Here is a 12,001-nt window from a genome sequence, read left to right on the forward strand (position 1 = left end):
TTAAAATCAGACTTTGTTTTACTCTTGACTGAGGTTATAAGTCGTCTGTATCTTGTATTTGTGGTTATTTTTGTAGTTCTTTGAATGTGTCTGAATATGAATGCACACAAATGTTTGAGTGTGTGTGTGTGCTTGCGTGTGTGTGTACGTAGTTGTTTGCGTAGAGTCAGCTCTAGTTTCTCACCAGCATAAGGTTACCCAATGCTGACTTTAAAAGATTAAGCCACTCTGAACCCAAATGTGGAACAAGCAACAGGCAGAAACAACAGCCGACAGGAGACCTCTCTCTCACGAGAGGTAGGCCTGTGTGTGTGTGTGTGTGTGTGTGCATGAGTTCAGTTAAATAAATGAATATTAGGCAATAGCCTGTTGTGAGTGTTGTGTGAGGAAGTCACATAAATGTTTATTACAATAGTTACGTGCTGAATTATCTGTAATCAATGTTGTATAAGCATAAATTATGCATTTAATATAAGTGTTGAAGTGTGCACTATTAATTTGTCAGAAGACTGTGTTTAGATTTATTTAGGGTGGCACTTTATTTTGATAGTCTGCTTTAGACATGTCTATAAGTTTCTTTGCAATTACGTCAACTAACTCTTATTAGAGTATTAGCAAACTGTTAGAGTAGGGTTAGGGTTAGTAGAATAAATTGATGTGCAAATGCAAAGGTACTTATAATCAGCAGAATCTCTTTCAGTGGATAATACAAATAAAGTGTCATCAGATATTTAGCAGGCAGTCTATTAATACTCTAATGACTGCTAGTTGACATGCAGCTGCAAAACTACTTATGAACATTACGTCTAAAGTGGACGGTCAAGATAAAGTGTTACCTTAATTAGTGACCTGAATGCTTTTCTGGTCAGCTAAATTGAAAGTCTTATCATGAGCAAAACAAACAATTATTTGTCCATGGTTTAAACTGACACATACAACTAAAGAAAAAAATCCAGCTAGAGCTGAAACCATTTTACAGCCTGGTTTCTTAAAAGAAGCATTTACATTCCCATTTCTTTAAAATAACCATCCATGTGCTGGTGTTTTAAAGAAGAGCATTTCTAGTCTGAAGAACTAAAACTATATTTTCACTGTTTTTTTATTTTTATTTTTTATTTTATGTAAAATCATTTTCTAACTGTTTTAAATTCATTTGAAATAAGTACATTTTTGTTTTGATGCTTGTTTTATTCTTGTTATTATTTTTCTTCATAATTATTTTAATTTATGTTATGTAAAGCACTTTGAATTACCATTGTGTACGAAATGTGCTATATAAATAAACTTGCCTTGCCTAAAATGAAACAATTTTCAGTTTCCAAAGATCCATATAGTAAACCGAGGAAGATTCTACATTGATATATATATCAGTTCTTTACTCAGTGTTGCAATTTGCTTCCCTTGAATAATGACAGTCTCTCTCTCCCTCTCTCCCTCTCTCTCTCTCTCTCTCTCTCTCTCTCTCTCTCTCTCTCTCTCTCTCTCTCTCTCTCTGTGACGCACATGTTCTCTGTTTTCTGGTCAGTGGCAGCTGAGCAGGATGACTCATTTATGGCATCTTTAATTAAACATCTGTCCATGCCTCTCAACCACTCCTATTTGAGATTTAGCCTGAAAATATAGCACATTTAGAAATATCTAATATCTGTACGAGCAGGAAATACAGTTCAATCTGTTATTATTATTATTATTTAAATTATTTTAGCACATTGCTCTGTGGTAGCTAATGTGTTTAAAGTGGTTTTAAGTATATTTCTAGGGTGTTCAGGGTGATTACTAGGTGGTTATTTGATTTATCGATGTGATGTGTAGCTAAGTATGATGTCTCATACTCAGAGTTTTTGCTCATACTACACAACCGGAGCATTAGGCAGCAATTTTTAGGTAAAAAAGATTCTCAAAAATAAACTCAAAAACAAAAACTAGATTCAAGAACAAGATTCTCCCCTCAGTCGTGGTACTGACTGAAAGAAACCACTATACATCCACTCCCCCACCTACAACCCCTGCCGGGGTTACATCCCTGATATTCTGGTCTCTAGATTGGCCTTCGATTGTCTCAATCAATGTTGTCTATGGAATTTTGGACCCAAAAGTCACTTGCTGTAGAAATTTACAAGCACAATAGTTCACAATAGTGTTCACATCTGTAATACAAATGTGTGGGACGAGTTATGAATGGGGTTTTGAAAAGATATGAAAGTTAATTTGTGCAATAATAATAATAGTCTAGGCATCACTAATAAGAATTTTAATATGCTGATATTCTGCTTTGTATTTATTTGAAATTTCATTAAAATGTTTTAGGTTTTCAGGCTTAAAACTAGGGGGGGAAACACTTTTTGGCTCTACAAAGTGCTGTTGCTAATGAGTTGTAGTACAGCTTGGCTGATGGCACTGCAACATTTCCTCTGAACCCAGTGCAGGTCAGAAGAATAGTAAGTGAATTAGATGAGGGCTGATTGTTTTCCACACTGTCTTGGCCTTTACTGGGCCAACAGTTTCTCTTTCTCTCTCTCTGCTTCTTTCCCTCTGCTGCTATCTCTCGACTTCTCTTTCAGCTGCTCTCTTATTCTCCCACACTGCCTCACAGGCCAGGACTCTGGTGTCAAGTGTTTGACAGGGGTTACACTTTAGCTGAGGTGATGTCCAGCCGACTGTTATGTCAGAGGCGTGTCACCATAGATACTGGAAACGTCTGTGTCACGTTAAGAACAGCAGGGAACCCATCCAAATGTCTGTTAACATGTACGAAACTTGAGTTTCTGACAACGAGGGGAAATGTTAAAGCAGTTGAGTGTTCATGTGAATGGCTGTATTTTAGGGGCCAATTCTCACTATTAACTAGATCTAGTTTTAGATCCCTTAATCCTACAACATACCTAAACTTAACAACTACCTAACTAACTATTAAAAGTGGGTGGAAAATATAACCATGCCATATTGTGAGATGTGTGAGGTTCACATGCATGATATAATATTCAATTAGAATATATTGTATTGTAATTAAATTAAATTAAAATTAAATCAAATTTATGTATTTAGCAGACATTTTTATCCAAAGCAACTTACAGTGCATTCAGGCTATAAATTTTTACCTATCATGTGTTGCAGGGGAATCGAACCCCCAACCTTGCACTTGATAATGCAATGCTACAGGAACACTAATTAACAGATAATGTGTCAGTCTGAAAGAGGATGTTTAATATTTATTGCCATCACTCTAGGGCTGGGACAACGCGTAATCGATGACGTCAGCGCAAAAAATACGTCGTCGCAAAATATGCGCATCGTTTCGTCGACCTGTTTTTATTTCTCTAAGAAACGTTTGCAAAACGTTTACCTTATGTGTGCTGAATATACGCGATGGCCGGATCAATATTCTGTATAACGTTATATGACCAATCCAGGGGTTTTTCTGCATTGATCTTTTTTTGGCGGCTGTCAAAGCCTTATTTGATCGATAGTGATGAAGAATAGAATGACTGCTGCGCCTGACAGGGTGCGTACGAGAGAGAGCCCCGGCTTCTTGCTCTCTCTCTCCCTTGTGCATATTAATCAAAAATCATTAAACACGATAGAAAAAGGGTGAAACACCAAAGTTTCACGCGCGCTCGCGCACTCACAGTCTTCAAACTACACGAGTGCTGTCTTGCTCTGTCTCTCTCTCTCTCTCCCTCGTGCATATTAACCAAAATCATTAGACACAATAGAAAAAGGGTGGAACGCCAAAGTTTCACGTGGAGCATTCAGAGATTTTTTTTTTTCTCCATGACAGGCTGTTGGCTCCCACTGTTCATTTTTTTTTTTTTTTTTTTTTTTTGGAAAAGCACTCTCTGTATTAGCTTAAAGCCCTCAAGTTTACATTGGTTACTGTATTCTTTCAATTGCTCTAAACAAGTATTTTGGGTGACCTTTTTTATTGAATGCTAGACATCAAGTTGTTGTTATTTTCATCTGAAAGAAGAACTTTTTTTTTCAGTAAGCTAGGCCCTATGTGTTCAGTAAGCTTGTTTCAGTAAACTATGTGTTTTCAAGGCTTCAAGGTTTTATTGAATGCTATATACAAGTCCAAAGTAATGCATTCTTAGTCAGTCTTTTATTTTGTAATTTTAAGAGCAATAAAGATATATTGCAATGTTAAGGAATTCATGTTTTTTTTTTTTCATTCAGATATGTAAATCAACATGTAGAAATTGTTAGTAGTCAATTAATGGGGAGATAATCGAATCGAATCGGTCTGAAAAAATTAATCGTTAGATTAATCGATGCATTGAAAAAAATAATCGCTAGATTAATCGTTTAAAAAATAATTGTTTATCCCAGCCCTACATCACACCTACATCGCACATTTGAATTGTAAAAGTGATTCATAGCAAAAAACATAAATAGCCCAGCGACAACTGCCATTTTTGGAATTATTGTGATGCTGACACCTCCTAAAATATGTCACCTTTGCCAGCTGTTTTCCTTAGTGCTTCACCCAGATGAGAAACCAAGAAACAATGTGCTTGTCAAACACCATTTACTGGAGTTTTATTGGTCAAAAAACAATTCTAACTCTTCTTTGTTTTGCAGGTCACGCACCTTGGATTCTTATTCATTGTGTTGACCTCAACTTTAAAATCGAATGCCAAAGAGCATTTGAAATATTGATCCATTGGGTTTGTTCTGGTGAAGCTTGAATTTGGTGGTTGTCTGATATCTGGAGCCACATGACGGTCCAGGCTGGAAGGATCGAGGTGGCGCTAGTTGACTTTGAGGGTATGGAGAATACTAACGGTATGGACAATTTCAATGATCCAGACTACCCCAATGAGATGATGGCTTTGAGGGTAGAAATGCCAGAGTTTGGGCCTGGCAACACCTACTGCAATTCTGCTAAAGTGTTGCCATATAAAGAGAAGACCCCACAAAATCAGGAAAAACCGCAATCACCTATCCTACCCCCTCACACGAGGAGAGGTCGTGCCAGCTGCGCTAGTCTGATTTCCAACTGGAAGTTACTTGTGAACAGTGAAGGATCACAAAGTGAGACAATCTTCAGTAAAATGGCCAAAGAATACGAGGACTTGTTTATTGATAAGCGAACTCTTGACGAAGGTGATCAGAAGGTCATCATAAACATTGCCGGCCTTCGCTTCGAAACCCGTCTGAGGACCCTCGACCAGTTTCCAGACACCCTTCTGGGCAACCCAATGAAAAGAATGGGCTATTTTGACCCCATGAGAAACGAGTATTTCTTTGACCGCAATCGCCCGAGCTTTGATGGGATCCTGTACTACTATCAGTCAGGGGGGAAGGTCCGCCGTCCCTCGAACGTACCTTTAGATGTCTTTGCGGATGAGATTACCTTCTATGAGTTAGGACAGGAAGCCATGGACCAGTTCCGCGAGGAGGAAGGGTTTATTAAAGACGTGGAGATCTCATTGCCATCCAATGAGTTTTACAGGCAGTTCTGGCTGCTCTTTGAGTATCCCGAGAGCTCAAACGCAGCCCGAGGGGTCGCGCTCGTTTCCGTCTTCGTCATCGTCATCTCCATTGTCATATTCTGCATGGAGACTCTCCCAGAATTTCGTGAGGACCTGGAGCTTTTTCCGACTGCGGGTGTTTCCTTCAACAAGACGCATCCTTCAGGTGCTCCTCCTCCAAGTGCCTCTCCCAAAACCATCACCAGCACCTTCTCTGACCCCTTCTTCATTCTTGAGACTGCATGCATCGTCTGGTTCTTCTTCGAGTTCTGTGTGCGTTTCCTGGTTTGCCCCAGCAAGCGGGATTTTTTTAACAACATCATGAACATGATTGACATAGTCTCCATTGTTCCCTATTTCGTCACTTTGATAACTGAGATTGTGACCACCACCAAAAAGTCAGACACGGGGCAGAACATGTCCCTGGCCATCCTGCGTATCATTAGACTGGTGCGAGTCTTCAGGATCTTTAAGCTTTCCAGACACTCCAAAGGGCTACAGATCCTGGGCCAGACGCTCAAGGCCAGCATGAGGGAACTTGGCTTGCTCATCTTCTTCCTCTTTATTGGAGTCATCCTCTTCTCCAGCGCCATCTATTTTGCTGAGGTGGACGATCCCAACACCCAATTTGTTAGCATCCCTGATGGATTCTGGTGGGCTGTAGTTACTATGACCACTGTGGGATATGGAGACATGTGTCCTATTACACTAGGCGGTAAGATTGTTGGCACTCTATGTGCCATTGCTGGGGTATTGACCATCGCCCTGCCTGTGCCTGTTATAGTCTCCAATTTCAACTACTTTTACCACAGAGAGAGAGACCAGGAAGAAAAGCAGCCCATACCTGAGACAGTCGATCAAGCTATAAAGTCAGGGAACCTTACAAAACATGGAAGTAGTTCTTCTCTGAACAAGACAAATGGGAGCTGGCAGACTGATAAATCAAAGTTTTAAAACCCATATTGAAACTTCATTTTCATGAGTGTAAATCTCGTATTTCACAACAAAATCAAGAGATTATATTTTGCATAAAGAAAATACTCTATTTTATTATCAACTGCTAGTTTTATCATAACAAATAAGCACAGTATCATTCCAGTTCTCAGTAATGCATATGGATGTTTTACCTTAATTATTGTGTAACTGTTATTATTCTCAATGGTGATCAAATTCCCATTAATGTAGTATTTTATTTATCGTTATTATTTAAAGTGCCCCGATTGTGCCATTTTTAAAGTTCCTAATATTGTGCTGGGAGTCTCCTACTACAGGTTTATATGCATGCAACACTTTCATTTTCACAGAATATACATTTAATTTCACCGCATTTATCAACGATTGGTAAACGATTCATATGAATCAGTTCAAAGATTCAGTCTCTCTAAACCCCTCTTTTCCGTGAGCCTACTCTGCTCAGATTTTGTTATTGGTCTACCTCATACAGTGTGTGTCAGAAACAAAATGCCCATTGACATAACTGAATAACAGCTCCATAGAGAATGTATGAAGAGAAAAGATGGTTTAGATTCTACCTTATAATTCAAGCCAGAGTCCGAAGATGAAACCTCTAGTTGATCAATCAGGCACTGATTCACCAGCAGGACTGGAGCAGGATGTTTCTCAGTGTTAAGTGTCAACTTAGTTTGTCATAGTTATAAGGCATGATTGCAGCGTCATTGTTATAATTTATTTTGGTGCACGTGTGGGAACTGTATAAGAATTCCAAGCGAATGTGAAAACCTCGGCTGCCATGAAGTATGACAGGTAGTATTATGTTTCTGCATTAGTTGAGCATTAGATGCCTCTTTTATAAAGAATTAAGTGCATTTAGATCAATCAATAGAAAATATAAACATCTATTATTTATCAAGCTTTATTCAATCTGGTACAAATAAACCAGGAACTCGATTGAACCATCTTTCAAGAGCAAGTGTTTTGTGAATCCCGCGTTGAACTCCCTGAGGTTAGAGAAGCAGTCGTCCATCGTAGAACATATGTAGGCATTATGCAAATGTGTTACCCTGTGACGTCTAGCCATCATAGAAGTGGGATTCAATGGAAGACAATATTCAAAATGGCATATTAGGGGCACTTTAAATGCTTTACAACAATCTCTTCCAAGATTATTAAATGAATGCTCTTCAAAGGTTTTGTGAGATTCAGAGAATAATGTTTCATTTTTAGTGCTTCAGCATTTGCTAGAACTTTTGGGTGTTTTTGGGAACAGATTATTATAAACGGTACCTAACTTGAATGATATGAATGTGATTACAGTTTCTCTGAAATCGTACATAAGTAACACAGTTTAAATTTCATGTTAGATATCCATCTGTGTTGCATAATAATAATAATTCAAATTAGAGCATCTCATAATCTCATAAACCTACCATACCCGGTCCACTATGTGTGATTAAATATTACAGAATCACTCTGAAAGTTAAATGACAACTGCACTGTTATCAAGTGTGTTCGGGTGGCTTAATGCTTCCACCAGCAAACTACAATTTTGGGTAACCTGCAAAATTACACTTTTAACATTTGCTCTAATACCATTGTCTCTTTGTATGTTTTTCTAATAGAATTCCAAATTAAGTAGTGTATTTCATTAATGTATTTCATGAAGGTTTGTTTGAGGCACTTTAGAGGAAGAAGGTCAGCCAATGAAGAGGAGAAATGCATTCAGAGTTTTCCACTTACTGTCCAAATTCATGTCTGTGAGCTTAACAGTGCCTTTGACTGAGATGGGTTGAACCTGTTGCAGGCATGCTGTCATTCAGGTTTTATACTGTGTGAAAATTCCTTGTATTTATGGTGAATGTTGCTTGATTTGATTTGAATTAAATATATATTCATAGATCTAACAAGACTTCCCAGTCTTGTTCTCTTTCTCAGATTCAACAGTTACCTAGAGAATCCTAGAGAAATGAACAGTTTTCTTTGAGAAAAACGTCCTGAAACAAGCTAAAGACATAAATGTTTGATCATTTTGCTAAACATTTTGTTGGAGAGAGAATCAGGTCTCACTGTATTATATAAATAGTTTTGCTAAATCTTGTGAATCTTGGTGAGCTGTTCCCCAAGTCATACTGGATATGAACACATATTTTCATTGTGTTTTTGATGTTATAACTGCTGCTGTTTTATACTGTATTAACCTGAAGTTACGTAATTTCTGTTTGAAGAAGTAGTGTTTCATTGCTAATCTGACATTTGTTTGCACATTTTGCCTCTATATTGATGGTTCTTCTAACTGAACGTTGTGGTGGTTGTGCTAGAGAATGAACTGTACATTTGAACAAATCCTTTTATTATATAATTATAATCGAATGAGAATATTCAAAGCCTTCAAAATATTAATAAGGAATCTTCAGGAACTTGAAAATCGTCTGCTTAGCCTGACAACTGATCATATTTGGTTGTAAATGTATGACTGTAAATAAGTGACAACATAAAGCCATTTAATATGGTAATAATTGTGTAGCTACTGTATTAAAATGATGCATTGTGTAATCGTTGCAGTGTTTGACCTGACTGTCCTCAATATGAACTGCAACATACAGAACCTTGTTAAAATAAATAATTAGAAAAGTAGTTTAGTTTAAAGATATTGCCATTATCTTATTGGAGTGTATTATCACCAATGACTAGCTATGGATTTACACATTACCTAAAAAAAAAAAAAAAATTGTGACGTGACGTCGTAATCTTATATATATACAAATATATTATATAGTATATATTTGTCGTATATATATATATATATATATATATATATATATATATATATATATATATATATATATATATATATATATATATATATATATATATATATATATATATATATAGATAGATAGATAGATACAAATTAAATTAAAAGATGCCTTTAAAATTGTGATTTAGCATTTTTCAATACCTGCATTCATGAACAGGTGCTGTAGGGAACTTTTGTAAAAAAATATTTTGTGCATATTTATTAAACCTGTCATTATGTCCTGACAGTAGAATATGAGACAGATAATCTGTGAAAAAAATCAAGTTCCTCTGGCTCCTCCCAGTCGTCCTATTGCCATTTGCAGAAACTCCATCGCTCCCGGTAAAAAACAACCAATCAGAGCTGCGGTCCGTAACTTTGTTTGTGTTCAAAATGTAGAAAAATGTATATAATAAGAGAGTACACCATGAATCCATTTTCCAAAACGAGTTTTTAGCTTGTCCTGAATCACTAGGGTGCACCTATAATAAGTGTTTATATTCGGACTATTTTAGATTGCTTCGGGGATACCGCGGCGGAGTAACCCAGTACCTTTGTGATTCTTCATAGACATAAACAGAGAGAAGTAGCTCCGGCTACGATGTTCTTCCGCAAGACGCAAGCAGTTCTGTTTATTAACCGCTAGAGCGTCAAAAGTTACCTACCGCAGCTTTAATCACACCAGTGTTTTACATTAGTCCGTTGGTATTGTAGTGTGTGGAGAAGTTATCTGGCGTTCAGGTCTATGAGATCCCACACCTCTCTGAAAACCCCTCTAACGCATTCACTGATATATAAGATGCCCTCATTACCGGCAATAACAGGCTTGACTTTCACTGTAACATGAGCAGCTCTTCTTTTTCTCTTTCATCACAGACAGATCATAGCCATGCTTCCTTGTTTCTCTCACATTGTTGCTTGGCTGATTATTCACCCACAGTTTTCTTACTTCTGTTGTGAAAAAGAATAGGCTTAACTGAATGAAACGTGCACTTGTTGTGTACTTTAAATATTAAAAGTATATTCTTATATATATGTATATATATAAATATATATATGTATATATATGTATATATATGTATATATGTGTATATATATATATATATATATATATATACACACACACACACACACACACACACACACACACACACACACATATATATATATATATATATATATATATATATACAAACACTCACAGGCAATGTAATATTAATGAAATAAATACCATTGAAGTGTACTTAAAGGGGGGGTGAAATGCTATTCCATGCATACTGAGTTTTTTACACTGTTAAAGAGTTGGATTCCCATGCTAAACATGGACAAAGTTTCAAAAATTAAGTTGTACGTTTGAAGGAGTATTTCTGTTCCAAAAATACTCCTTCCGGTTTGTCACAAGTTTCGGAAAGTTTTTTTTTGAGTATGGCTCTGTGTGACGTTAGATGGAGCGGAATTTCCTTATATGGGTCCTGAGGGCACTTCTCCTGGAAGAGCGCGCGCTCCCAGAGCAGAGAGAGCACAACAGACTTCACTGATCAGAGCGAGAGCGTCGCGAAAAGTCACAAAAGAAGTGTGTTTTTGGTTGCCAGGGCAAGACAACCCTGCACAGATTACCAAAGAAAAAACAGCATTAAGGGACCAGTGGATGGAGTTTATTTTTACAGAGCATCAACGGAGTTGTGTAAGTGTTTGTGTTTGTTCCCTGCATTTCTAAAATGCTTGTTTTACAAACAAAGCCCAGTTTGAAGACGGATTTGCGTATCGTTTATTTCTTAAGGATAATGCAGTCCCAACGAAAAAGGGTCACAAATGTGTGTTGGAACCACAGGCGGTGAGTAAAACTGCTTAAAATATCTCTGCCTCCTTGTTAGTGCGTCCGCCTCCCATCGGAGACCCGGGTTTGAGCCCCGCTCGAGTCGTTGCTGCTGCTGCTCTCGTTCAGTTTCAGCCTTCACAGCTTCCAAACGCTCTCAACGCAAAAGCCTACTCGCGCTCGTGATTCTTTAGCTCCGCCCACACGTCACGCCTCCAGGCGCTCGTGTTTTCCCGGGAAAAATCGGTACAGACTATCTTTCTCTTATGAATATCATAAAACTAAATACTTTTTGGAGTTATGAAAGATGCAGTACTACTCTATAGGTACTCAAGATTAACAGGATATTGAGTGAAAACGAGCATTTCACCCCCCTTTTAAAGGGAGTTTACGTTACTGTTTTAATGCACTTTAATAAGCAACAAATTAAATGTCAAACATTTCACTTTAAAGTACATTTCAAATCAGTGTAATCTTTAGTCACGCTTTCCAGAACTACACCTGTTTTGATGAGTTGACTAACATACTAAAGCACATCTAAAGTACTTAACTCTACTGAAAAATTTTATATTACGATTCAAGTTTATACATTTTGGAAGTAGTGCATTGCAAATGTAGCACTTTTGTTAAAAACACACTTAAGTTAATTGCTCTTAATATACTGTAAATTTAAACAATAATATATTTTTTAATACTAAATAACGTGCATTTAAGAGTCTGAAAAATGTTACATTCAGTTCACACTTAAGTGTATTATTTTTTATATTATTTCCCTATTAAGTACTCTTTTTGAAAGTAAAAGAAGAAAGTCTACTTCTTTTCTTAAGGGGTGTGTTGATGTATTTCCTGTTGAAACAGGAAGTTGCGCCAGAACATAAGAAACTACTCATCCCTTTTGAATTATATAGCATTCGTATACATACTTGCTAAATGCTAAAGCTAGTCAGAGGCAGAGAGTAT

At 37.1% G+C, this 12,001-nt stretch overlaps 1 protein-coding gene across 1 annotated transcript; it reads left to right on the forward strand.

Moving 5' to 3' along the window:
* Positions 1-106: 106 nt before the first annotated feature.
* On the forward strand, positions 107-8,337 carry LOC127944379 (potassium voltage-gated channel subfamily A member 10-like). The gene is made up of 2 exons (XM_052540264.1): positions 107-297; positions 4,579-8,337. The coding sequence occupies exon 2, from the start codon at positions 4,716-4,718 to the stop codon at positions 6,423-6,425; it is 1,710 nt and encodes a 569-aa protein (XP_052396224.1). The 5' UTR covers positions 107-297; positions 4,579-4,715; the 3' UTR covers positions 6,426-8,337.
* The last annotated feature ends 3,664 nt before the right edge of the window (positions 8,338-12,001 follow it).

This window comes from Carassius gibelio, chromosome A23 (genome assembly GCF_023724105.1).
Source record: "Carassius gibelio isolate Cgi1373 ecotype wild population from Czech Republic chromosome A23, carGib1.2-hapl.c, whole genome shotgun sequence".
In the NCBI taxonomy this organism is placed as follows: domain Eukaryota; kingdom Metazoa; phylum Chordata; class Actinopteri; order Cypriniformes; family Cyprinidae; genus Carassius; species Carassius gibelio.

Coding starts and splice junctions, on each gene's coding strand:
- LOC127944379 (XM_052540264.1), top strand. CDS start 4,716: ATGACGGTCCAGGCTGGAAGGATCGAGGTGGCGCTAGTTGACTTTGAG.